The sequence below is a fragment of the Podarcis cretensis genome, assembly GCF_951804945.1.
Source record: "Podarcis cretensis genome assembly, chromosome: 15".
Lineage (NCBI taxonomy): Eukaryota > Metazoa > Chordata > Lepidosauria > Squamata > Lacertidae > Podarcis > Podarcis cretensis.
The window spans coordinates 14,079,671-14,107,631 of NC_137185.1; the positions used below are offsets into that span (position 1 = coordinate 14,079,671).

The 27,961-nt window shown below is 46.0% G+C and overlaps 2 protein-coding genes across 4 annotated transcripts; one reads left to right on the top strand and one right to left on the bottom strand.

Moving 5' to 3' along the window:
* On the bottom strand, positions 1-7,066 carry LOC307204286 (angiogenin-like). Of its 2 annotated transcripts, none has more exons than XM_079955903.1 (2): positions 7,050-7,066; positions 1-1,577 (listed from the first exon to the last, which is right to left on the bottom strand). In XM_079955903.1, the coding sequence occupies exon 2, from the start codon at positions 1,560-1,562 to the stop codon at positions 951-953; it is 612 nt and encodes a 203-aa protein (XP_079812029.1). In that variant the 5' UTR covers positions 1,563-1,577; positions 7,050-7,066; the 3' UTR covers positions 1-950. The 2 variants fall into 2 exon arrangements, with proteins under 2 accessions (XP_079812029.1, XP_079812030.1); XM_079955904.1 differs by lacking the exon at positions 7,050-7,066 and adding an exon at positions 4,446-4,851.
* On the top strand, positions 6,952-27,573 carry TAF15 (TATA-box binding protein associated factor 15). 2 transcript variants are annotated; one of them, XM_079955734.1, is made up of 16 exons: positions 6,956-7,088; positions 9,727-9,766; positions 11,917-11,968; positions 14,372-14,462; positions 14,549-14,660; positions 15,461-15,819; positions 16,044-16,155; positions 21,621-21,655; positions 22,315-22,347; positions 23,330-23,439; positions 24,434-24,563; positions 25,129-25,227; positions 25,440-25,527; positions 26,019-26,107; positions 26,228-26,312; positions 27,122-27,573. In XM_079955734.1, the coding sequence occupies exons 1-16, from the start codon at positions 7,079-7,081 to the stop codon at positions 27,159-27,161; spliced, it is 1,485 nt and encodes a 494-aa protein (XP_079811860.1). In that variant the 5' UTR covers positions 6,956-7,078; the 3' UTR covers positions 27,162-27,573. The 2 variants fall into 2 exon arrangements, with proteins under 2 accessions (XP_079811861.1, XP_079811860.1); XM_079955735.1 differs by lacking the exon at positions 14,372-14,462 and having other exon boundaries at positions 6,952-7,088; positions 11,870-11,968; positions 14,508-14,660.
* Positions 27,574-27,961: the final 388 nt, after the last annotated feature.

Consider the following 27,961-nt stretch of genomic DNA (forward strand, 5'->3'; position numbering starts at 1 on the left):
TGCCAGTTTAGAACTTATTTTATTAGTTATGCAATAAATGTAATTTGAAAAGATCAAGAACTATTTTCTTCAATAGTTCTTGCAGCAAGAGCTAAATACTGGAGATAAGAAAAATTGCCCATATTGAAAGGATATACCCTCCCAGTCCACCAACGTGCTATTTTGGCCAAATATATTCACTATTTAAGTAGGTATTAAAGGAAGGAAGGCAGTGTTCTCTTCTGCTGAAAATATCCTCAGGCCCTGCCCCTAAACATCTGTGTTGCCACCAGGGCCCCACAAAGCGTTGGAAGGCTCAGTGATGGCCAATCTTGGCCTTCCAGCTGTTTTGGGACTACAACTCCCATCATCCCTAGCCAACAGGACCAGTGGTCAGGGATGATGGGAATTGTAGTCCCAAAACAGCTGGATCAAACGTCCAGCTGCCAGGACCCTGCCCCTCTCCAGCGTGTGGGGAAATACAGATATCATAATGCTGTTATAAAAATCTATGTTGCAGCTGCGTTTGGAATACTGTGCACAGTTCTGGTTACAAAGGGTTTTGTAAAATTTGAAAAGGTTCAGAAAGAGCAAAAGAAGTCCATAGTCGGAGGCAGCAATGCTTCTGAATACCAGTTGCTGGGAGCCACGGGAGGGGGGAGGGCTCCCATGCTCAGGTCCTGCTTGTGGGTTTCCCTTTGGGGCATCTGCTTGGCCACCATGATAATATGATGCTGAACCAGGTGAGCCATTGGCCTGACCAGCAAGTTATGTGAATATCTGGCTGGCCATTAGTTGGTTGGAGGATGCTGGTCTAGATATACCTTGGTCTGATCCTGCGGAGCTCCTTGGGCCTTCTCAGAAGAAGACGCTCACTGTGCAGGTGTGGCAACAGGAATTGTGGGGCTCCCTGGCTTTCACCATTTCACCAAATGCAGCAGAGACAAGCTTGTCTTCAAATGATTTCCTTCTTAAAGGCACCAGAAGAGGACAAGGGAAAGAAACAGCAGCACTCCCCCCAAACGCCCCATGCACCAACTTCCCTGCCCTCGAACCCAATGGGCGCTTATTACACTTGCAGAATTAGACGGTTTCTTGGTTGGGTTCAAACTTGGCTGCTTGTCGTCTGGCTTTCCAGCAGCTGCATCGGTGAGCGTCCTCTCCAGATGGACCGGCCGGCCGTTTTGGTCGCAAGCCACAACAATGTATCTCAAGCTGCTGGCTTCCGCCACGTATTCGCAGTCGTCCCCGTGTCCCTGAGAGAGCCTGCAGTTTGTGATGCGGAACTTTTTGGGGCTCTTTTTGTATTCCTGGTTCCGGATCACGTATGGCTCCCCCGCCGTGCACGCCTGGTCGACGGCTTGCTCGGGAGCATGGATGAAAGTGTTGAGCTGCTTGCACCCGCTGACTGTCTGAGAGATCCGCTTGTTCCGCATCTCACTGTTGCATTGGTTGTGGTCTATGTGATCCAGGAACGTGACGTGCTTCCTCTGGAAGGCCTTTGAGCTTTGAGCGTGGGAGACGCTGGTGGTGGAGATGGCGAGGAGGAACAGGCCCAGCAGAGGCGCCATCCTTGAAACCATGCTGTCCGGCTGCACCTGCAGGGTTTGTATATGTACATCTTTAATAAAACTGTGATGAAACACAGGGCAAATCTGCAGCTTTAACAATCTTTCAGTGGGCTGTGTCCAGCAATAGTCTTACAGGGCAGAGACTGCTGGAACTATCACAACACAAGCATCTCCACATGCTTTGCCCAATCCCCCTGCCTGGGACACTTACAGGAACATGGGAAGCTACGTTATACGGAGTCAAACAATTGGTCCATCTAGCTCGGTGCTGCCTACATTGACTGGCAACTGCTCTCCAGAATTTCAGGCAAGAATCTCTCGCATCCCTACCTGGAGATGCCATCAGGGATTGAAACTGGGATTGAACCTCCGAGCTAGGGCTTTTCTCATAAGGAAGAGCTGATGCTTAAGCATTCTGCTCTTTTCCTCTCTTGATGCTTTTGTAGAGAATGCTCTTTGCCTTTTTGGCAGGACCATGGATATTTTAAATACTTTTGAAATATTAGGGTTTTTGTTTTCAAATTTGTGTTCTTCTGTATCTATTTATTATTTGTAAGCCGCCTCGGGGGGCCTTTCCCTTCAGCCAAAAAATGGTATATAAAGAAACAAAACACTGCAAAGTAGACCCGTTGAAAGTAAATGGATATGACTAACTTGGTTCGCTTCGTTTCAATGGGTCTGCTTTAAGAAAATTCATTTCACAAAATTCATACACAGCTCAATTGTAATAATACAGGTTTGCCGTTGTTAATGGAGAAATCCGAGGGCTCCTTGGACAAAAAACAAGGACACCAGCCAGGAATACCAGAGCAAAACAGCAGCTAGTAGGCTTGGTCTTTATTGAAGACTGTTGCGACAGGACTCCCACCTGCCACCAGCTGAAACAAAATGGAAGCCCCAAACAAAAGAAGACCCCAACTTTTATTAGTTACTAATCCCCCAACCTACACTCCTAGAACTACATCATGACTACATCATTGACACATCACAAAAAGGAGGGCTTGAGGGAGGAGTTGTGTAGGTAACCTGAGTATCTTGTCACCTCGCTGGTTCCTCCTTTCCCCTTCCCCATGAGTCATTTCCAGAGGACAAAGGGGAGTTGGCAGATCTGATCATTGTCCTTTGTTCCAATCCGTGTTGAATCCACTCCCATATGCAAGTCCTTTGTGACCTTGATGGTCTTCTGTCTGGGACCATCAAGGTTGTCATGCCAACTGGGTAGGGCTCCTGAGTACGTGATGGTACGGTTAAGGGATTATGGCCGTCCTGTATCAAACAGTCCCCCTTTGATAGTCCTTCCTTCATGGAGCAAAATAAAAGTGGACTGGTGCACATCTGATGTACGGTTGATTTACTATGAATTTATAACATCATATTTCAAGAGGTATCAATCCGGACATTTCTTGAGCATTTTTTGGGCAATCGCCAAAAAAGTTGTTGAGATTTGGGGGGGCAGAGTTGTTGAGCTCGCCCCCCAGCTATTTACCACCGCCAAGCCACCCACGCCAAACCCAGAGCCATAGCCTGAACCGGAGCCATCAGCACACAACACCCCCCCAAACCCCAGACATTAAAAATTCCCCTAGATAGGCATGTAGGCCCCCCCAAAAGAGACCATGTCAGGGATTTCCCAGACATGTGGCAACTCTAAATAAAATCTCCAAGAGGTTTACGAAAAGAATAAAACAGCGAAATGATCAGTTAAAAAGAACTACTAAAACATTCAAAAATAATTAAAACCAGCTATACGCTAAACATTATACATGGCTGGAGAGGCAAAATGTTTTTAAGAGGCACTGAAGAGAGTACAGCAAAGGCACGGCTGCCTGATGTCAATAGGCAGGAAGTTCCACAATATAGATGCTTCCACACTAACAGAGCAACGTCTTACAAGTGCAGAATGATTATTGTTATTCCCTCTAATAGAAAACTCAAGTGGCCAAGTGTTGACTGGACTGGAATCTAAATGTGGTCTACTAAGAAACCAGTGGGCTGCATCAGAATATATCTGTAGGAATGTGGAGCTTTGCAGCAACACAAAAATGAAATAGAATTATGGAAAACAAATGAGAAAGCCAGCCCCACCCCTTCTCAGGAGCCCAACCCAATGAGGACTGTGTGTATCCAGCAGCCCTGGAATGCTGTGTGTCAGCTGGAAAAGGAAAAGACAGGGAATGGTCTGCTGAAGGGGAGCCTGGCTAGCTGGCTGGCACATTGAACAGGAGCAAACCTGTAGGGAGTGCCGATAATGCTGCAACATTTTGTTGCAAGAGGCACTTTTGCTCAGTGCCAAGGTCCCTTGCAAAAGAAAAGAACGCAGAAAATAACATTCAGGGGGCGGCCGGGGAGGGGGAGATTAATGGAATCATGGAATTGGAGAATTGGAGAAGACCCTGCAGAAATACACAGGAGAGCGAAACAGGGATCAAACCTGCAACCTTGGCATTATCAGCACCACACTCTAACCAACTGAGCTATCTAGTAAAGCGAAAGAGAGAAGGCAAAGCACACAGCATGTTCTTGTCCCAGCAGACTGGATAAAATACATTGCAAATACAGTGGTACCTCGGGTTACAGAAGCTTCAGGTTACAGACTCCGCTAACCCAGAAATAGTACCTCAGGTTAAGAACTTTGCTTCAGATGAGAACAGAAATTGCGTGGTGGCAGCTGGAGGCCCCATTAGCTAAAGTGGTCCCTCAGGTTAAGAAAGGTTTCAGGTTAAGAACGGACCTCCGGAACGAATTAAGTTCTTAACCCGAGGGACCACTGTAGCTTAATTCCTTCCAGATTTGTTGCTACTGCCCTCCCGGCGAGAGAGAAGCCATCTTTGTTCACATCAGCAGTGATGGGAAAAGACCTCTGTTTTCTTAAAACAGGGAGAGTGTGTTACTCACAATTTCCCCTGGCAGCAGACCCGAAACAGACCCTCCTCTTCACCAAACCTACGAAGGAGCTGTTCTGCTTAGTCCCTCGGGTCTTCTGATCCAGTAGGAAGTTAGATTCAGGAGGAAAGTGAGCCTGTGGATTCTCCCATCTCTCAGCTAGCAGTTTGCTTGCTGGAACTTGACTCCCTTCCACTCCCTCTAAACTTTGTGGCTGATGAGTCATTTCTTTGCATGTCTGCACTTCGTTAGGATGGTTTATGCCCTGCCCCTCAGGCATCCACTCAAACAGGCTACAAAAGGCTTAAGACAGCATTTGTTTGTTTATTTATTGCACTTCTGTTCCACTATCTTTCTCCAAGGAGCTCAAGGTGGCTTACATGGTTCTCCTCCTCACCATTTTATCCTCACACAACCCTGCAAAGTAGGTGAGGCTGAGAGAGTGAGACTGGCTCCCAAGGTTACCCAGTAAGCTTCATGTGGCCAAGTGGGGATTTGAACCCTGGTCTCCCATGTCCTAGACCGACACTCCAGCCATGCTATGGCATGCTGGCTCAGCTGCAATTGGCGCTAAAACAGAATAAAATGACTCAATGTGATTCAGCCCCTCCCTCTAATCCCCTTATACTGACTTTCATGGGAATAAGTCCCCTTGAACTCTGTTTTCAGCAGAGTTCTATTCTATCAATAATGCCATACAGCGGAGTAGCGTGGGTTGTCAGCACCCGGGGCAAGGCAAGTAATTTGCGCCCCTAACCCCTAACCTGCCGCCGCTGCCAGCTTCTTCTTGCTGCTGCCTGGGCTGGGGTATTTACGGTAAACTAGCCACAGTGGCGGCGGGGGGTCCGTGTCAGGTGATCTGGGGCAAGTTGCCGCTGGCGCTGCCGCCCAAACGACGCCGCTTGCCTGGAGGAGAAGGAGGGCAGAGAGGTGAGGAAAATGCAACATGGCCCAGCAGCTGCAGCCCAGACGCGCGCACAGCTCGTCGATTCCGCGAGACATGGGGCTCTGCTACAGCCTGCGCCCGAGGCTCTTCGGCGACTCCGGAGGCGGCGAGCGCCCCCCCCCCAGATGTTGCGGCCGGTGCGGCCGGCCCCCCCCTGCACCCCCACGCTACGCCACTGATGCCATATGTATCTCCACAAAGATAGCATTCCAGAGGTGTGGAACCACCACTGAGAGGTCCCTGCCCACCACTACCAGCCAGCCTCATGGTTCTTGCAGCCAGGGCAAAGAGCAGCACCTCTTCTGATCTTACAGTATTGGCAGATCCATACAGGTGCACAGAGTCCTTCACATCACAAGGTCCCAAATCATCCAGGGCTCTAAAGGCTCAACACAGCACCTTTAAATTGAGCCTGGAAAGGTAAGGCCACCAATGTAACCAATACATTTTGCCCTCCATGCCTCTCTGGGTGGCCCTCAGAACTCTTCTCCAGTTTTACTGGCTCAATTTTCTGCGGTAGATTAGGTTAAGAGGCATTGACTGTGATGCAGCTGTTAAAAGCACAGAAACTAGATTTGTACAGTACTATTAATTTATGGCATGGTGATAGCCAAGAAAGCTACACCTTTAGAATTTCTATCTGTTGTATAGCAGCTAAAGGCCCCAATAACCATGCCTGTGGGGGAAAAGAGGTGACAGCTTCATAAGATATCATCACTAAATTTTGCTTGATGGCTCCTCAGGTTAAGGAGGCAACTTTTGTCCGTGTTTGGATATAATTGGGTATAATTTTGAATCAAGATAGCAAACTGAACCTTTCATGGCTGCACTGATTTCAACAGCTGATCTCAACATTGTACGGATTTTTGGGTTTCTTGCCATTTCCAAAGGAACGCCTGGTATAAAGCTGCTATTTTCACAGGTTCCCTATCATTCAAATCTAAGCAAGCTAAAATGGTGTGTATATCACACACTGAGTTTAATATCACAGTTTTGCCTCTTCACTAATTACGGGGACCCAGTGTGTAGCGGTTACAGTGTTTGGACTGGATCCAAGTTCAAATTCTCGCTGCCATAAAGATATTAGGCAGAACACTATCTCAATCTAACCTACCTCACAGGGTTGTTGTGAGAAAAAAATAAAAAGGCGGGGGACAGACTATATATGCTGCCTTGAGCTCCTTGGCTGAAAGCTGGGATATTAATGCATTAGTACATTTCCCCTTCGCTTTAAAGAGCCCCAAAAGCTATTATTTCACTGAAGCCACCGTGGTACGTTCCATTCAGTCCCTTCCTCTCCTCCTCTGTACGCCAAGGTGGTACAGCCCGCTTTGGAACACGGACGGAACCTCCCCGCCCGTCATCGATTGGAACAATATTCTTGCTCTCTCTTCTCTCTCGCACACACCCTTGCAGGGCGTCAATAGGTATGTTCCAACACGCCTATTTATCTCTTTCCCCCCCATTCTTGCGCGCGCTGTTCAGTTGGTAGGCGCCGCCCGCACTGATTGGCTGCGCCGCCCCGCACTGATTGGCTGCGCCGCCCCGCAGCCGAAGCGACGGCGGCGTCGACAACGCTGCTGTTGCTGCCGCTGCTGGCAGAGTCAGTCAGTCAGCGAGTGGCCGACGGAGCGGGTTGTCTGGGGTCCCGCGTCTTTCCCCCACCTCACCTCTTTCCCCGCCGGGGTCGCTGGGCGGGATGGCGTCGGGTAGGTGGCCGCCTCCCTCGCTGGGGGAAACCGGGGCTTGAGGCTGTCACTGAAGGGGAGGCGGGAGGGGGCGTGGCCTCTGGGAGGAGGGAAGGAGCCCAGCGGGTCTGGCAGTTGCCATATTTGAGAGTGTTGCGCCTGCGCAATGACTCCTCCCACAAGTTTTAGGCCCTTTTGCAAAGGTTGCGCTCGACTGACCCGCGACTGCGCCTGCGCGCTCGCCCTACAGCTGACTCGTCTCACGTGCTCAAGGCCCCTTGGGACTATTCTTGGCCAGTCGAGGCGTGAGTGGCGCCTCAGTTTGTGGTTTATTTATTTAGTTTAAAACTGGAATCCTTGAAGGAGGATATATAATAGCAATAGTATTTTATTTTTTAAAATAGTAATAAAAATGATGTTGGCAATAGTTCAGTGTTTTACAGCTTTATAATAATATTTCTCAGTTTTTATGTTTTTGTAATTTGGGAAAGGCAATACAGTAGTCTTCAGTTAGTGGGTCGGGGTCAACTACTGGGTCATGTCTGATACAAGGTGGGTCACAGCAGGAGCACCACTAGCATGCAGATATGTTTGAGTTAAAGGTGGGTCCTGTTCTGAAACCCCCCTGGGTTTCCTTATTGGGCCCTTGGTGCTGTCCCCAGGCTGTAACCTTCGTTGGCAGTGTTTCACACCTTCCTTGAGTGTTGTTGCGTTTCTGGAATATGAACAGTTCCCTCTACCCCTCTCTCAGCCTCAGCCCTTCAACTACAATATAGTCCTATCTCCTTCCACAAGTCAGGGTCCTCCAGATGCTTGCTGGACTGCAGGTCCCAACATCCTTGACCACTGGCTATGTTTGCTGGGGCTGATTTAGTCCAAAACATCAGGAGAGCACCAGGTTTGGGAAGGCTGCTCTTAAGCGTTAAGGATGATGCTGGCTACTAATGGGGGACGCTTATGAGGCATATGTGCTCTTGCTGTTTGTGTGGAATGTTTGGCGGTGGTCAGAGCATAGCCCTTTCCAAGCGGCTGTTGCAGTCTTAGAGTTCTTTCACAGTTCAAGTTGGAAATAGGCTTCTTGTAACTGAAGGGAGGAGAGAAGCAAAACAGTTTTTGGAAACATATTGCAAACTTCTGCTGGGCACAAGCATCTTTAAGAGAGTTCTGTGGCTCTTCAACATGGCTAGCCATGCACCTATGTTAAATAGCAAATGATATCCAAGACGAGTTATTTATAGTTGTAGATACTGCACACCTCATTCACCGTGTCTGAAATCATTCTCAGCACAAGTACCCACCTGTCTTCTCAATTGTTCATCTCCAGTTGCTGACATCTCTAACAGAGGATCGAAAAAACAAATACTTAAGGCAATGATTGTCAAGCACTGTAAACTTTGGCCCCACATCTGAACTTCCTCTATCTTGTGTCCCCCACCCTTTCAACCCCAGCACCAGCAGTCTTTTCCACAGATGAACATGCTGGGATTTTCATCTTCTGTTCTGTGCAGGACTGCAGCTGCATGTGAGGGTCTGTGGCCTGGGATATTTATCTAAGACTGGCTTTAAAGGAGGGTCTCTCCTAGTCTCTCTTAAAAACACGTACAGGGAACTATTCTTGCAATAAGGCTGGGCCACTTTTAGACTTTCTTCCCATTATCAGGTTGTAATGGAGCAGGGAACAGAGTTACTGTCACTCCTACAAATCCGGTATGAATCCATGATAGTCCTTTGCCAGTGGGCATTCAGCCATCCACACCCCTCTTTCCATTCTTGGCAGAAGGAATTTGAGATCCGGTCATTCCCTGCTACTTTTTGCTTCCCCTTCACACGTTCTCCCACCTCTTGCAAAGTTTTGGAGACTATTGCCATGTGTTCGTCTCTACATAGTTCCATCCTTATTTTAGACATTGTGATACATTGTGATGTTTAGCTAGTGATATATTGCGATACTGAAAACCATATATTACCCAGCCCTACCATGTACTTTTTATATGTGAAAAAAGGGTAATGGTGGAGCAGACAGAAAGCTAGAGGCCAAAACCTTCACTCAGCTGTGTTGAATAGTTCTCGTACTCAGAACAATTCCCTAGACTCTGGATTCTTTAATTCTACATGTTTGTCTTTCACACTTGAAAGACTCTATTTGGTGGCTTTTGGGGTTCTAGGAGAAGATCCCATCAAGCCTGAATGTTAATTTTCATTTGCATGTAGCTCGGGCAGTTTTTTCTAGTATTGGCATCCTTGCTCTGATACAATTTAGAAGTCCCTAGTCACAGTCATATCATAAAGTTAAAACACATGGCTTCCCCCATAGAATTCTGCGAACGATAGTTCAAAGGCACTGGGAATTGTAGCTCTGTGGGGGTAGTTTACCCATGCTTCTTTGCGGAACACAGTATGCTTTAAATGTATGGTATGGATGTGATGCCCTGCTTCTAAAAGCAGATGAGCAGCATTGTAACACACATGCCTCCCTGCAAGAGAGCCTGAAATCATCTCAACAGAGGACTTCCTAAGAGGTTGTGCTAGCTTTCGTTATGTAAAATAAATTATTGAGGTCCCCCTCACAAATAACCAATTCATCATAATTTTTGGCTGAAAAGTTCATTTCTTATATAAATGCCTATTTGGAATTTATTTTTGTTTTTGTTCCTTTAAGATTCTGGAAGTTTCAGCCATTCTGGAGATCAGCAACAAAGGTATGCAAATCTAATGATGATACTGTAGAGGGCTTAAACCTGTGGAGGAAAACACAAGAACCCCCATGTTGTGGTGTAGTATGTTGCTATCTTCTTGAGACTTTTTGGAAGGTTGGTAGTTACCATTCTGCCTCTCTCTTTTGGAATCGTTTTCTTCCATTCAAATTCCCACATGCAGAGTTACAGTTTATGTCCAAGCCATTTCTGTCACCCTCCCTTTTGCTCAGTGTTACCGTTTAGCCTCTCTGTCCCGCTCTCCCAGCCAGGTAAAAAGAACAGCTTGTGTATTTCCTCACAGGGAAACAAGTACAAATACCTATCCCTTTCTCTCCTGCCCTATGCTGTATTATTTTACAGTACGTTATTTAACAATATTTATATATCACTTAATCAGAAAAACCTCTATGTGGTTTACATAAAAACAGTATAAAACATTCATAAGAAAATACTGGTAAAATCAAACTTTAAAAACAAGTGGACATAATAACTTTTTTTCAAATACTGTACTGCATAGATAAAATCAACAGTTTAGAAACAAAAATATATCATAAAATTGCTCACCTGGATAGGTTTGCCTAAACAAAAAAAGGGTTTAGCAGGCTTCAAAAGCAGTAAGTGGTACCTCTGTTTACAAACTTAATCTGTCCCTGAAGTCTGTTCTTAAACCAAATCTGTTCTTCAACCAAGATGTGCTTTCCCTAATGAGGCCTCTCACCACCAGTGCCCTTCCACCATTCCGTTTCCATTTGTAGACCGAGGTAAAGTTCACAAATCGGAACACTACTTCCAGTTTTGTGGAGCTCGTAAACCGAATTGTTCATAAACAGGACTGTTCTTAAACCGAGGTTCCACTGTACAGCAGTGATGCCTACCTAATAACAAGAGGCTCAAAGTTTCAGAGAGTAGGTGTCATGCTAAAAGGATAGATTCCCTGCAAGTGTGTAACAAACATTACGTGGAATTTGTGAAAGTTCCATTTCATATTTTGAAGCAGTTGAACGGGCACAATTGGGGTAAGGCAGTCTTTCAAGTAAGCTGGTTCCAAGCTGTTAAGGGTTTGATATACTAACAGTACTGTATTGATTAAAATGACTGGATGGCCCCCCAAATTCAAACTTTTCATTTGGATGGCACAATTAAAGTGGTGATCTATAAAGTAGCCTCAACTGCTGTGGGTAAAATTCAGATCTAGTCAGAAAGTGTGTGCGTATATGTCTAAACAAGGTTTGTTTTATTGCAACATAGGAAGCTGCCAAACTGAGCCATACCATTGGTCCATCTAGTTCTGCATTATCTACATTGATTCGCAGTGGCTCTCCTGGGTTTCAGGCAGGAATATTTCCCACGCCTACCTGGAGATGCTGGGGAGTAAACTTAGGACCTCCCGCATTCAAAGCAAACACTCTACCACTGAGCTACGGCCCTTAATGTGAAAAAAAATCTACATATGGTTCAGATTGAATTGCAAAAATAAGCCAGACCGCTGGTCTGGTTTCAAATGCCTGAAGCTGTACAAAGGAGAGATAAGTCTTTGCTGAAGTGATGTCTTAAGTGAAGGCGTTTTTTGCAAATTACTTCTGATGCGAAGTTGCTCCAGTGGGAAATTAGCACTTATTGACATGCTATAAAAGGAACTCAGTAATTCCTCTAGAGCTTTCTCCTTCCCCTGGTGCCCTTCAGATGTTTTGGATTACAACCCCCATCTGCCCCAGCATCATACAGCTTTGGTGACTGGAGATCATGGGGGTTGCAGCCAAAAACATATGGAGGCACCAAGTTGGAGAAGACTGCTCTAAAGAGCCCAGGTGCGCATGTTTTTTCCAAAGAGAACAAAGTGCCAGACCGTGTGCCATGTCTGGCTAGAAGGCGTCACTAGGGATTTCCAGAGTCACTGGTTTCTATACTTTCTGCTGGTCAACAAGAACACAGTTATGTCTCTGCAAGAACAGTTTTGTGCCCTTCCCTAAACTTCAGGTTCTGTGGATAATGTTTGTGTGCCAGAAGTTGGCTTCAGTTCACAAAAGCTTAAGCTGCAACAAAGAACTGCTCTTTAAGATGCTGCAGGATGCTCAGATAGATGTGAATTCTTCTTTTTGCCCCTAGGGAGGTGCTGTGTGGAAATAACACTTATCTGCCACCTTCTCTTCCAGCTACACAGGATATAGCAATCAAGGAAATCAAAGCTATGGACAGGCACCACAGGTGAGCAAAATGACCACTTTTGTGCTGCTTTAAAAAATAAATCACAGCATCAATTTTTTTATGACAGGATCATGGTGTAATCAATGTCTTTCTTGGTCCTCTTGAGAGAGATAGACAGCTGGTATTTGAGTGAACTTTGTGGGAAGAATGATCAAGTCTGACTAATAAGATACAAAAGAAGGAGCCCATTTGAGATTTAGACTGCAGAAAATATACATGTGGATTGATAAAGTGCTTGCCATTAAAAACAAGCATGATCTCCATTTTATCATATGTGGTGGGAATGTAAGAAGGTGAAGGGTTTCTGGGAGATGATTTATAATTGAAAAAGATGTTGAAATATACATTTGTAAAAAAACCAGAAGCCTTTCTGTTAGGAATAACAGGAAGTGAAATAAATAGAAGGGACTACAAACTTTTCCAATATGCAGTAATGGCAGCGAGAATATTAATGGCCCAGAAATGGAAACAGGAAGAACTACCGACCCTTGAAGAATGGAGAATGAAACTTATGGACTATGCAGAGTTGGACAAACTAACTAGGAAGATTAGATATCAATGGGATCACAAGTTCATCGAGGACTGGAGAAAATTTATTGAATATCTGAAAAGTATATGTGATGAACAAACAACGCTAGTGGGATTTAAAGAAGTTTTGTGAGTGTTAGAGGAGTATTGTTAAAAAGAAATAGGATAGTAAGGGTATACTAAAAGGCAATATTAAATTTAAAGAATGCGTAAAGTATGTAAAAATATGGATGATTTGCAGAGAAGCTGATGGAAGTCTAAAAAGCTGAAATTTGTGAAAAAAATTGATATAATGAATTTGTATAATGGAAAATGCAATAAAAATTATTATATAAAAAAAATAAAAACAAGCATGATCTCACTCTATCATGAGTTATTCCTCATGCTATAGTAGAGTGGTAATGCTCCCAGCTCCTGCTCACCTAGCAGTTCGAAAGCACCCTTAAGTGCAAGTAGATAAATAGGTACCGCTTTCTAGCGGGAAGGTAAATGGCGTTTCCGTGTGCTGTGCTGGTGCAGGCTCGCCAGAGCAGCTTCGTCACGCTGGCCACGTGACCTGGAAGTGTCCTCGGACAGCGCTGGCCCCCGGCCTCTTAAGCGAGATGGGCGCGCAACGCCAGAGTCGGACACAACTGGCCCGTACGGGCAGGGGTACCTTTACCTTTACCTTTAATGGTAGAGTGGACAGACGTGGGTAGCGCTGTGGTCAAACCACTGAGCCTCTTTGGTTTGCCGATCGTAAATTTGGCAGTTCAAATCCATGTGATGGGGTGAGCTCCTGTTGCTCTGTCCCAGTTCCTGCCAACCTAGAAGTTCGAAAGCATATCAGTGCAAGTAGATAAATAGGTACCACAGCGGTGGAAAGGTAAACGGTGTTTCCGTGCGCTCTGGCACTCGTCATGGTGTCCCATGCACCAGAAGCGGTTTAGTCATGCTGGCCACATGACCCAGAAAAACTGCGGACAAACGACCTTGACCTGAAAGTGGAGATGAGCGCCGCACCCCATAGTTGAATTCGACTGGACTTAACCATCCAGGGGTTCTTTACCTTTCTTTACATTTCTTTACATTTCATAGAGTGGAAAGTCCTTCCAGGCCAGAGTTGAATCTGTATCAATGTACTATAAGGCTGATTCTCCTGGTGTATGATTTACCCAGGCAACTAAGCTGCCATGCACCTCACATCACATGCAATGTCAGGTATAGGGCATATGGGCATGGCTTGGCCAGAACAGCCTGTGGAGGCCTGGGAGAGGTCCTGAAGGTTCTCTGCTCCTGTGATAATTGGTTGGCAGATTGGTGCTGCCAGCTACTCCAGACTTCAGAGGGTTCTTTTTCTTGAGCCACAAGAACAGAGGTAGTTCAGCCTCCTCAACCTGGGACTGATTGATGTCACAATCACATTTATATCCCACTTTTGCGTGCACATAGCTAGGGTTGTTGGCACACCCCAGCCCTTCTGCCAAAGTGGCTTGAAGAAGTTTTGTACCTTGCAATATAATAAAGCAAACAGCAAAACAAAATGGTAAAGCCAGTGAGGGAGGGGTAAGTGGGATACAATTATTTGGAAAATATAAACCCTTTTTAAAAAAAAGTGGGATACCCATTTAATCCTCGCAGCTGCTTAGAAGCCTATTTTGGCTTCTAAGTTATATAAAACTTAATAAATAACAACAACCCTGTATGGTAGGTTGGGCAGGGAGCCTGTGACTAGCCCAAGGCCACCCACTGTGCCTTGTGGCTAATCATGGGATTCAAACCCAGGTTTCCCTGCCCAAAGCATACCACTGTAGTGGCTGTCTTGGTTTACTTCCCTGGTCTCCACAAATGCCTGTGGCCTGACTTCTCTTTTGCCCTCTTCCTGTTCGATTGCAGGGCTATCCTGGCTATGAGCAGAGTGGGGAGAGCTCCTCTTATGGGCAAAGTTATGGAGGCTATCAAGGAAACTATGGACAGACCCAGACAGGTTTGGCTGAGCATGCTGACATTTTTGTACGTGTGCACTGTTCAGGGGCAACCGTTTACCTAAAGCGTTCCCTGTTGGATCTTCAGGTTACGGGCAGAGCGGCCAGCAAGGATATGGGGGATATGAAAATCAGAACCAGATCTCCTACAGCCAGGAGTCTTACGGCAGTCAGGGGCAGCAGAAAGAGCCATCAGGCAGGTAAGGAGTCTGGCTTGTTTTGCCTGAACTTGATAAAAGTACGTCACTAATTTAACTACTAACATCCTCCAGCTACAACTGCTGTAAAGTTCTCTGTGTTGCGAAGCAGTGAAAACTTGTAGAAAGATTAACTACTCTTTCTTTTGCATTGGCATCCTGATTGGGGGGAAAGGGGGGATTCAGATTAATTCTGGCTTTTTTAGGCTTTTGCTGGGCCAATTTATATGCCTGCAATGAAATCTCCATTGTTCTCTGCCAGTTTCGGGGGTCGAAGATTGCTGGTGTAGATTATTGGCTGGGTGAGTTAAGCTGGGATTCTGCTTGTCGTTACGTTATAAGCAGAGGTGATTGTGGCCGTCCAGGAATTGGTCGTGGTGGGGTTGATAGAAATTGGAGTTGAAATTGGGCTGATAGAAATTGGAGATTTTTAAGCAGAGGTTGTATGATCATCTGACAGTGATTCTTCAGCAGTGGTTCCTGCATTGTAGTTCAGTGACAGGGCATCTGTTTTATGTGCAGAAAGTCCCAGGTTCAATCCCCAGCATCTCTAGGTAGGGTATCGAAAGACTCTCTGTCTCAAGCCCTGGAGAGTGTTTCACGGTATACATCAGTGGGCTAGATGAGCCAGTGCTCTGACTGTATTGAGCAGCTTCCTGTGCTCCCGATGCCAAAAAAGCGTGCTGAGTTGCCGTTGACTTGACTGCCTTGGAACTCTGTCCTGTATATGCATTGTCAATAAGCTGACGAAACGTCTGCACATTTCAGTCATGCTTCTTCATCAGTTTTCTCCTGTGCTTCAGCAATAGGACTTCCTACGACCAGAAGTCCAACTATGGGCAGCAGCCAGGTTCATATAACCAGCCCTCAGGTTACAGTCAGCCACCAGGGTCCTATGACCAACTGTCCGCTTACAGCCAGCAGCCGAAGCAGTTTGACCAGCCGTCGGGCTACAGCCAGCAAGGACAGCAGCAAAGCTCGTATGACCAGCAGTCAGGTTACAGCCAAAACCGAGGCTCCTACGACCAGCAGCACGATTTGGGGCCACAGCAAGGCTCCTACAACCAGAAGTCCAACTACGGACAGCCGCCAGGATCGTATGGCCAGAACCAGCCGTCCTACCAATCCCAGCAGAAGGAAAGCTATGGCCAGAACATGCAAGGTAAGCACAGGCTGCCCAGAAATGTTTAACGAAAGCAGCATCACATGCTTTGGTAGCCTATAATGCTCCAGGGACACTTAGGCCATATTTACACCATACATTTAAAGCACTATGATAACATCATGGCTTCCCCCAAAGAATTCTGGGAGCTGTAGTTCGTTAAGGGTGCCTTAGGAGACGCCTCTTGTCTATCATTCCACAGTAACTGCTTTGTAATTCTTCAGATGATCGACGTGAGAAGAGTAGGTATGGCGAAGACAACAGAGGCTATGGTGGGCCCCGAGGAGGTGGAAGCAGGTTCGATTCTGACAGCAGAGGTCCGATGTTGGGCTTAAGGTAAAGGATTTTTACACTAGTAGCTGCAGAGGTTGTATATGGCTGCCTCTCCCACTGTTTTTCAGGCTTGCTTGAGTGGATGCTCATGCAAAAACCTTTGAGCCTTTGAGATTTGAAGGCAGTGGATTTTTTTCTTCTTCAAGCACTCTGTGATGGGTACTGCCTGAAAACTGGACAGAATTGGTGGGAATGGCATACCAACCAAGATTCTCCAATGTAGAAATGGAATCTCTTTCTGCAAGATAAAATAATTGGGTATCATGGGACACCTCCAGTGCCTGTTGACCAGTAGGATCCAGTCATACTTTCAGCAAAGAATTCGGCTACACTTGTTGGTTCATTTTAACAAGTGAGGCGGGCAATGATTCTTCTCAGCTGACAGGTCCTTCACCTTTTAACAGCACCTTGGCCTGATTGTACCATGAGAAAACCAAGCCAAACAGCTGTTATAAGCCCTGTTCAGGCATTTATGACTTAAATGACTCTAGTCAGGGTCCCTGCCCTTACCCTGCCATTCTTCCTTGCCAGCCCCATTGCTCTCAGTATTTGTGGGTCAGCAATCTTAAAGTGTGACCTTGATCGTGCCAGGTTTTAAGTCACATGGGGAACCTATGTTCGTTCCCCCCATGCATGGACAGTGAGCGCTCTGGGGTGAGGTCAGTAAGCATTGCCCCACAGTTGGAATTGTGCAAGTCCTGAAAACCCCAGCAAGGCTACGGCCACTGGAACAAGTTGAGCTAGGTTTTTTCCTGTTCACTTCGCGACCCTGGTGGGCATTGAGCTGAGACACCCATAAGCTTGGGCCTAAGCTGGGATTGGGTGCCTGGTTTCCCCCAGGCCCAGCTTTTCTCCCCATTTTACACCTCAGCAAGCCAAATGGATGAACACTCTTCCTTAGTGGAATGATTTAAAGTTGAGCATACAAGCCCTGGCTGCTGTGTTCCTCAGCATGATTTAGTCAAGCAATTCTGACTATTAAAGACAGCATGGTGTCAAGCAATACTGAAAATATAATTGATAGTTTACTATTGTTCATGATTAGCAAGCATTCCCTTAAATTATGTTACCAGCTAAGATTCTCAAACCCAACTTAGGATGATTGATTTCCAGCTTGATGAAGCTCCGTGAGCTCTGTGGAGTGTTTATGGCAGGCAGGGATATGCTGGATTTCCTGCCCAGACAGAAGGGATTCTCTGCTTGTCTGCGTGGCTGGCTATCTGTGGCCAGTTTCTTACCAGAGCAGAGTCTAGTAAAAGCAGGCTAGTCACATGGCAACTTCAAGACAGAGCAGGCTATATCTGCAGTGCTGGAAGCTGCCTCATAAAGCAGTCCGTGTGAAGCCAGTGGTGGACAATAAATGTTTCCACATTGCTAAACAAGATTTGCAGTGGTGGCTGCTCTTCCAAAGAGATTGGAATAGATGTGGGGAAACCAGAGGCCTCTCAGTAGCCCCACTCGGTACACACCTCTAATGATTTCCCTTGGCTGGAATGTGTCCTTTAAATTGTAGTGATTATTCATGCTTGGGTGGAGGATGAAGAGAGGTTTGTGTGTGTAGAAATGTCTGGCTTTAATGTGGCTGGAAGGTACCCTATTTCCCAGAGGTCCACAGCCTTCCTGGTCCCATTCTCTTTCATGGCTGCTTATTCTCGCGCTTGCTACCATTGGTATGTGGCCCCTGGGATGTTGTCCATGATGGGGTGCAGCTTTCTAGCAGAGAAGGGTTTCCTCCCCCTGGAATGCAAGCTTGCATCTAGACAGGCCATGCTAGAGAGAGGTAGCATGCCTGTTGAGATGTGCCAAGCCGAAGCTCAGGTTGCCCATTGATGCTTGTGTAGAAATAGGGAAAGGGGCCAGAAGCTTGGCGGAGGACTACTTGCCATATTGCACCTCTGCAGGTTCTCAAAAACAAGGTATAAAATAGAACCAGATTTATTAAGGTGAGGCAAAGCTGTGCATATGTTTCCTACCCTGGTCAGGGGAGGGGGCCAAATGCAGCCCTCTGGGCTCCTGTATCTGGGTCACAGGACTCTTTCCAAAACGCATCCTTTTCCTCAGCCAAACCCCATCTTCCCCAGGCCATCCCCTTCACCAGCCCTGCATCATACTCTCCTTGAATGTCTTTGCCTGACTGGAATGTGTCCCTGAACTCTTGCTTGCCTGGGTGGGGGATAGGGAGGGGTCTTGGTGTCGAAAGGTACCAAGTTGCTCCACTCACTTTTGCCAACTGTTGCTCTACTCACTTTTGCCTTTGCCCTGCCCACCGCTGCCATTTTGCTCCTGGAGGGAATGTGGCCCTTGGGCAGAACGAGTTCCTTCAGCCTGGCCTTTGGTGTTCCACCTGCCTTCTCTGCAGCTGAATCTCCGGGCCACCAGGGTCAGGGAACCTGGAGCTTTGCAGATGTTCCTGGACTGCAGCTCCCAACATCCCTGACCATTGTTCATGTTAGCAGCGGCAGGCTCTTCCCCGCTCCACACACCTTGCTTTAAATTATGCACTGATGAATCCCTTTACCTGCAAATTCCGGAGTTAAGTACTGGCTTACAGTTTAAATTTAAATAAGAATAAATAGTGTGCCACTTGGTGAAATAGGTCCCTACCAGTCAGGAGATAAGGAACGTTGGTTGTGCTTTGCCGCCACTTGGGCCTGCCACTAGTTGGAGTCTTGTTTGGGTGGAAGGTGAGAAGGCACTGGCCCCAGTTAAGCTGATGATGGAAGAGGGCCTTGCCTTCTCGCTCCCTTGGTGCCTCAGGTTAAAGTGTTTGACAAGCCCTTGTGGGAGCTTAAGCTGTGAAGTGCGGCTGGACAGAAACCAGGCCCTGCTACTTGAGGGCAGAGGAAGAGTGTGTTTTGGTGACACAGAAAGGAAAGGGCAGTGGTTCAGAAGCGCTTGGTTGTAGCTTGCTCAGGTTCAGAGTGGAGGAGTTGAGTGGGTGGGTGGTTGGCACAGTTGAGTGCAGTAGGTCACAACTATTAAAATAACCATCTATAACCGGATACAATTTCTGTTGTGTGTCAGTATCTCTAAATATAAACCTTCTCTGATGTCCAGCAAACCTCACTGGTGTTCTAGACTTTACGGCCACATTCACACCATGCATTTAAAGCTCTATGAGACATGTGTTTAAACAGTCCTGGCTTCCCCCAAAGAATTCTGGGACCAGGGATTTCTTAAGGGGGCTGAGAGTTGTTAGGAGGTCAGTATTCCCCTCCCACATCTCCCTGTGAAAAGGGAGAATTATAGCTCTCGGAGGGGAATAGGGGTCTCTTAACAACTTGCAGCCCCCATGACAAACCACAGCTCCCATAATTATTTTGGGGAAGTTGCAGTGCTTTAAATGTATGATGTGAATGTAGCCAATCTTTATTATCTCTTACTGAGAACAATTTTTTTTTTTTGCATTTACTTGGATCTGGATATACTCGTATTTATTTGGCAATTTGAAAATCTGAATCCTGCTTTTTAAAAAGCAAAAGAAAGCCCCCAGAACTTGGAGGGGGGCAGCCATGACATTCCCAAACTGATACGACAGCCCTGTGTTTGATTCCAAATGTGACCTCTCTGTTTATAAGACTTGGGGTCACTGTTGCAATGCAGGGAGGCTTAAATGAGAGCAAAGGTTGGCATTCTGAAGCTTGTTTCCTTGTTCCCTTCGCATATGTAAAACAATTCCCAAATAAGGAATGAGTCTGCTCATGACTGTAGGTTAATATATCTGTCAGTCCTTTTTTTGTGTGTGAAGCATCTTCTGGATTGGAGTTTAAAAACTGAATGTATTTTTGGTCCTAGGTTTTAGGACCAGAATTATTTATTTATTTGCACTGTTTTATCCCACCCTTCCAATGCGCTCTGGGTGGTTTACAAGCTTCCCCTCCCACCTTTTTTTTATCCTCACAGCAGCCTTATGAGTTACGATAGGCTGACAAATAGTGACCAGCCTCAGCGTGAGAGAGAATGACTGACCCATGTTCATGGAGTGAGCTTCATAGGCTGCTGATGGGGGTGGCGCTGTGGTCTAAACCACAGAGCCTAGGGCTTGCCGATCAGAAGGTCGGCAGTTCAAATCCCCACAATGAGGTCAGCTCCCATTGCTCAGTCCCTGCTCCTGCCCACCTAGCAGTTTTAAAGCACGAAGTGCAAGTAGATAAATAGGTACCACTCCAGCGGGAAGGTAAACGGCGTTTCCGTGCGCTGCTCTGGTTTGCCAGAGTCATTCTGGTTTGCTTAGTCATTCTGGCCACATGACCCGGAAGCTGTACCTCAGCTCCCTTGGCCAATATGAGATGAGCACCGCAACCCCAGAGTCATCCGCGACTGGACCTAATGGTCAGGGGTCCCTTTACCTAACCCAAATACTGTGCTGCACAGCTAAGAATGCAGATTTTATTGGAAGCCAGAGGGTGGCATTTCTCCAAACTCATGAAAGGCTGTCCTTTTAAAAAACGAGCCAGAGTATATTTTACCCCACCCTTCCTGCCATGAGTTCAGGATGGCACATAGAACTTCCTCCTCTTGTATCCTCACAACAACCTTGTGAAGAAGGTTAGGTTGAGAGGGAGGCTTGGCCGAGAGTGAACTTCATGACTGATGCAGATTTAAGCCCAGGTCTTCCTTGTCAAATACTGTGACTGCTAGTCCAGACTAACTGTTGTTAGCCTAGAAGCAGTCATCCTCTTTCTCCCGCTCATGCATATGCACACCCACACATCTTTTGCAATTACTCAAGTGGGTAGGAAAGCAAGCAATGATTGAGTGTGAAAAAAGGAAACCCACACTGTTTGGAACTTCGACTGTGTGTAAAGGGAATTCTGTGGTAAGCGATTTTTAAGCATTCACTGTAGGGTGTTTTCTGGTGGCAAGCATTCTCTCTGGCTTGTGCCCTTGTGAATAGAAAACTGCATTACTCTTTATTTCTTTATCATGCACCTGCTGTCTATATAGTGTGCATAAACTTCTGCAAAGGACGGATCAGACCTTTCCCCTCGAGCATGTGCACAATTAAGAATATACACACCCCTCTCCCAAAACAAAACTCCATGATCAACCAGTCACAGCAAATAAACTCCTTGGTCTGAACAGAACTCATGGTTTGTTTAGGGCAGAGCTCAAGAAACAAACCCCATGGGATGGTGGCTGCATCTCTCCTCTTCGCATGCACACCTGTTGAGCGCATCCCAGGTGTAAAAAGCATCTTACAAATTACTGCTGGGATTTGGGGCCGCAGAAGTGGGCCTGGGAACACCTGCATACCTACCCTCTTCTCTTAATCAATGAGACTAACAAGAGCTCCAGAGCAGGAGCTGAGCACGTGTTATTTATTGCTGAAGGAGTGTGTGCCAGTTCTTAGGGGATACATTCAGCAGCTGCACGGTAACATTCAGTAAGTGTGGCTTTTGAGCCCTTGGGCTCAGGGTGTAGAGACTTTAAAAGAAGGAATCACTTCTTCAATTTTTCCTCTACAGTGGTGGTGACCGAGGTGGCTTCAAAAATTTTGGTGGTAAGTGCTGAGCATCGGAAATAAAACATTTCAGTGGAAATTCCACATTAAAAGGCCAATAAATAAATAAATAACAGTCTTTAAAAGCCACCAAATACCATGTTCCATTAGAAGCATTTTATTTTTTGTTGTTCTCTTTGTTTTCCCTCTTTGAGCTGAGGCTGGTGTGTACGTGTGCTTTAAAAGAAAAAGAAAAAAAGGTGCTCGTAATAATAAAGTTAAAAACCAGGATTCCGGTTTCTTTTCTCTTCCTTTTGTCCATTTGCATGAAAGGATATTTGTTGTTGTTCCTTTCCTTGCCACTTAGTGGCACGTAATGCAAAGTTCTGCTAAGCAAAACCTACCAGTGAGAGAACAATCGCGGCACACGACTTGAGAATGGCCAGCCAGGACCCACAAGATGACCCCCCACCCCATAAACCTGGGTGGCAGATGCCACAACCTTCGGTTTTTTAAAAAAGACTGTGACCAGTTTTCTTCTTGGATGCACCTTCCTTCATTTTTAATCATCTCTTCTAAATCTTGTCTCGGCTTAAGGGTTGTTGCATATACCTTTTCATTAATTCAGAATTCATTTACGTCGTCAGTTTGTGTATCGTCAGGTGTTGTTGTTTTTTTGGCTAAAATACCCTTTGGTTTTTCTCTCAACCATTTCTCAGGTCAGAGGGATTATGGGCAGAAGCCAGACACAGGTAAGCACATCAGCATATAGCTCCACATATAGCTTCTATTATTTCCTTCACTTTCAATGGCGGCACACAGCAGTCTTTCTCTTCAACGGGGAGGTGCACCAATCTTCTTAGGTGCTTTATGTTCAGCCTGGCGAAGAGAAGGCTTGAGAGCTGATGTAAGAGGGCTGTCACATGGAAGATGGAGTGATCCTGTTTTCTGCTGCTCTAGAGGGTAGGAAATGAAATATCCTTCATTAGGCATAGCAAATCACACATTATCAAACAAACACCGTATACAAATTATGTAAATACGAACTCAGCATAACAAAGTTTGTCCCAGTCAGATCTTTAACTCCAGATAAAATCAATTTGCATAAATAATGCAATACAACACTACCACCTCACCAATCAATTAAGAACCACTAAATCTCTTTATAATGGCCCAGTCTTTCTACATGGACAGCACTCAAAAATTCAGCCACTATTAAAGTAATTTGATCATTCCTGTCCGAGAGCAGGTCCCGAATCGTTAGAGGGTAGGATCTGAACCAACTGATTCAAATGACAGGAGTGTCTGACTAAACATTAGGAAGAACTTTCTTAGGGTAAGAGCTGTTTGACAGTGGAATGGGCTCCCTCAGAGGGTGGTGGACTCTCCTACATTGGAAGCTTTGAAACAGATTTTGTATGGGCACCTGACAGTGATTCTTCATCTGTGGTTCATGCATTGCATGGGGTTAGACTAGACGACCCTTGGGTTCCCTTCCGACTCTACAGTTCTATTATTCTATTTCCTAAACTTAAAATGATTAAGTTCTCTGACACAACTTCCCTGTATACATGCAGAGCTTTCCCTAAGATAGTGGGGCTGTTGCCGATGAGCCTTGCAGATGCAATGGTGACTGTTCTGACTTGAGTAGTCTTGGAAATCTGTTCCTTCTAGCTTGGCCCCTGCAGAAGTTATTTCAGGTTCTAAAATAACTCTGGCTCCTCTGTGATGTAGATTCGGAGTCTGACAACTCTGATAACAACACCATCTTTGTACAAGGACTGGGAGATGACGTTTCAACAGATCAAGTTGCAGAGTATTTCAAGCAAATAGGTGTCATTAAGGTGGGTGAAGTAGTAAAACTACTTACAGAGAAACCTGGTAAGATTGTGGGGATGATGCCGTTGAGGCAGGTGATAGTTCATAACAAAATCCTCAAATGGATAAAAGCAAGGTACGTCTCCTAAATTGGATGACCAATCAGAAAACTGAGGCATTTCAGGTTTCTGATTGGAGCATACTTAAGGTTGGACTTGGTGGGTGTCCATAATTGTAGGGCAGGCATCAGACTTATTCTTTACACACAACACCCTGGTGTTGGTGCCTTAGCTGTCTGAATTTGGTCTCTGACAATCTCAGGAAGTCACTGGCATGGTGGGTGTAGGAAAGCAGCTGGCTTTTCTGTCTTGAGTCCAAGAAGTTAATTATACCTTCCCTAACTGTCATGGATTCAGCTAGAAGTTACTCTTGTTCCTGTAGGACTTGGTGGTGATGAACTCTTGTTAACCAACTCCCAAAATCTGTCTGGGTTTTCCCCCTTCACTGTCACCTGGCCTCTGTTTTTGATGATGCAATTTCTTGCCGGATCTCTACCAGTGGAAGTTCTTAGAGTGAAAAGACCAAAAGATTAGTGATCCAACTTCCTGTCCATATGGAGACCTGTCACCTATTAGCCTCCGCTCAAAATTTTCGCTTGTACCAATGTGCACATCCATTGCAAAAACATAGCTGTTACATGTTTCCAGATATATATTTGAGGTGTGGGTGGGGATTCACCCCTCTGGCACCCAACAGCCTTTCTCTAGTTGCTGGTGCTCCAGAGCAGGAGGTGCCAGCCGCCTTAGGTCAGTGGCACTTTTTGGAAATTTGAGAGAGTGCCATGGGCACCAGTCACGCAGTTTGTGGCTTAATCTGCCATGTCTAGAAGATCAGAAAAAGCCAGAACCATAACACTGTGTGGTCGTGCCCCACATTAGTCCCCCACCACCAATGCCAGACACAGCAGTTCTGTGTTATATGGAGGGTGACGACAGGCCTTTCTCTCTTTTTTCTTCCCAGACTAACAAGAAAACTGGCAAACTCATGATTAACCTCTATACAGACAAGGATACTGGGAAGCCAAAGGGCGAAGCGACAGTGTCTTTTGATGACCCACCGTCTGCTAAGGCAGCCATCGACTGGTTTGATGGTAAGACTGCCTCCTTCATCTTGGTAGCCAGTACATGATTCCCCTCCTCCTTTTTATGCAGCAGTCTTAAAACAACTAAGATCAAGAGTGATGGTGAACTGGAGGCTTCTTTCACAACAGGATCTGGAGAACTCATGGCTTGCTAATTTGCCCTGCTTTCTCTCTCTCCCTCCTGCTGGCTCAATTAAAGGTTCTTGTAGGCACCAACTAGCTTTACTTTATAACATATAGTCCTTGAGATGCAAGATGTTGTAGTACAACATCTCACATCATCCACAGCCAGCACGGCCCATGTTTGAAGGGTGGTGGGATTTGTAGTCCAATGGCATCTGGGAACCAAAGGTTAAGGAAAGCTGCCTCAGATTTTTGAAGCTGTTTTTTTTTTTTGGGGGGGGGGTGTGAGAGCACAGGGAGTACATATCCTCAGTCAAGTAACCGAGCTTTTAGCCATCTCTTCTAGGATCTGTGATGGAAAGTTTCTTTTTCATTGTGCCTGAGCAGCTGTGGATTTTTCTTTCCTTCCGTTTAATTAAAAAAAACCAATTATTATTATTATTATTTTCAGGAAAGGAATTCAACGGCAGTGTTATCAGGGTTTCCTTTGCAACCAGACGGCCTGAATTCCTGCGAGGAGGCAATGGAGGTGGTGGTGGTGGTCGCCGAGGTAGGAACAGGACCGCCTCCCCGGTCTCCTTTGCATATGATCCAGAGGTGCTGTTATTTTGAGACTGAGTGTGGGAGTAACTTTCTCCCCTGAATCTCTTTTTGGCTGTCCCTCTCTCCGAAGCAGGGAGCAGAGGCCATTCTGATGCTTTTCGGCTAAGTCCTACCCACATGTGTTTCTTTGGTTTAACTGCAATGTATTTGTGACGGCAGGTTCCCGAGGAGGGGGCTTCGGAAGAGGCGGCGGCTTCCAGGGCCGAGGCGGAGAACCCAAAAGTGGCGACTGGGTTTGTCCCAACCCGTAAGTTCCTATCCTTAGGCCTGTATCTGAATAAGGGCTTCATCTTCTTCCACATTGGAACATAGGAAGCTGCAATGCAAGCTGAGCAGCATAGGGTATCTGTGGCCCTCCAGATGTTGTTGAACTTGAGAGTTGCATCATCCCTAACCACTGGCTGGGGGCTGAGTCCAGGTTAGGTTGAGAGTGAGCGACTGGTCCAAGGTCACCCGATGGGTCTAATGGCCAAGTTTCAACCCTGGTCTCCCATGTCCTAGCCCAGCCAGGACTCTAACCACTACACCACACTGGCTATTATTTTTATTGCATTCTGTTTTATTGATGGTATTTGTAGTCTGCTCCTCGTATGTTTTCAGTCACAGGGCTGGAAACAAAAGTAATAAAAATAAACGCCATATACAAAAATTGCAACAACACAATTTAGCATTTCCAAGTGTCCCCCCCTAAAAATTCCAGAGCACTTTCTAAAACGTGTGTTTCCTTGTTTCCTTCAGGAGCTGCGGCAATATGAATTTTGCCCGTCGAAATTCCTGCAATCAGTGCGATGAGCCCAGGCCGGATGATGGGCATCCATCAGGAGGAGGTGTGTAAAAAAAACAACCCCAAAGCAAACCATAACCCCAGAAATGGGGTGGGAAGCAGGATGCCACAGCTTGGAGAAAGCGTTCCCTTGTGTTGCTCATCTTGCTTTCCCCCCCCACAGACTTCCGCGGCCGGGGAGGCTTTGGAGGCGACCGGGGATTCAGAGGCCGCAGAGGTGGTGGCTTTGGCGGAAAAATGGGAGGCCGGTCAGTGCTGAATTTATTTACTTATTGGAATGGCCAAAGGGCATGTTAGATCTGGGATTTACCCAAATCAGTATCATTGCGTCTTCGGCCACATTCACACCCTACATTTAAAGCGCTACGATACCACTTTAAACTGCCAGGGCTTCCCCCTCCCAAAGAATCCTGGGAGCTGTAGTCTCTGAAAGGTGTTGAGAGCTCTTAGGAGGCCCCTGGTTCCCCCTTACATGGCTCCAGTTTCCCATAGTTCCCTGAGACGAGGGATTGATTGTAAAACCAACCAACCCCCAAAATGCAAGTGTTTTTCATAGAATAATTTAAAATATTCAGAAGAAGGAACTGATAAAAATGAACAAGCTTTAAAAAGAAGTAGACACAGTACAATGAACAGTTTTAAAAGCAAAAGTGTTATGTCTAGATAGGCCACAGGTCAGGAGATGCTGATGATCGTGATGATTTGTTACCTGCCCTTCACCAGCAGGTCCCGGAGCGGGTTGCAACAGTTTTAAAATTCAGAGTTAAAAGCAGTTAAAACATACTACATCCACAGGCATAGGTTGGGTCCTGGAAATGCACAACTCAGGAGTCAAAGGCCGGAGGAAGGAGATGAGAAAAGGGAAGTTTTTTTGGAAACCTTGGCTTAGGGTGCCTTGTCCACAAATTTACACCTGGCCCATTGAAGCTGTCCAGACCTTTACTGCTTGCAAGGGTGCCAGCCAGGTCCAGAGTCCAGGTGGCTGGTTCTAGGGTGCAGTCAGTGGACACGAAGGTATTCGGGTTAAAAAAAACAACCTCCTTTCTTTCTCTTCCAGAAATGACTTCAGAAGCGATCAACGCAACCGACCCTACTGAGAACAGCTGTGAAGGTCCCCCCTCCCTAACCCATCTTTCTGACGGCTTTTCACAGCAAACTTTGCTGAGTTTCGCCTGCTGCTTTATACCCCACATGGCCTCTTTTGGATAGTGGAATTGAATGTGAAATTGGATTTTTATTTTTTTTTCATTTGGCGGGAGGGAACTTGACTCAGATTCCTCCCCCTCCTTTTTTATTTTACTTTTAAAGCAAGTCCATCAAAATTTTCATCTTCTAATTTCCATCATCCCCCCCCCACCACCCCCAACTCTCCATCACCTAAAAAAAGAAAAGAAGGCTCTCTCTTCCACGGGCTGTTGAAAAAAAAGAAGGAATGAAATTGTAAAATATTTGCCAAAAATCTGACATGTTTTATAATTCAAACAATAAAAGCTGATTGTTTATTTGTGACATTTTGCCTGTTTTCCCCGCCCTTATCCGGGTACCCCCAGCAACCCCTGTGTGTTTAGGAAGGAAGTGTTGAACTGCATGGATACTTGGGACTCTTTGCAGAATCTGTGTTGCAGAAAAATATGGAGTGGGAATAGCTGTATTTGGCAGTTCATCTAAATTTGGCAAAGCGGCATATATTACTGTAGCTTTTTTAAAAATTTACAAGTGGGAGAGAGGGAAAGGCATTAAGCTGTAAGGGCCCTCAACTCTAGAAATTTTACTAGACATTGTCCGCATACAAGTGTATATTTTCACTCAAAGAGAACAAGAAACTCCTGAGGGTGGGGGAGAGAGAACAAAAAGCCAAGATTTCTTGGGATACTAACTGTTGCAGGCAGTACCAAAT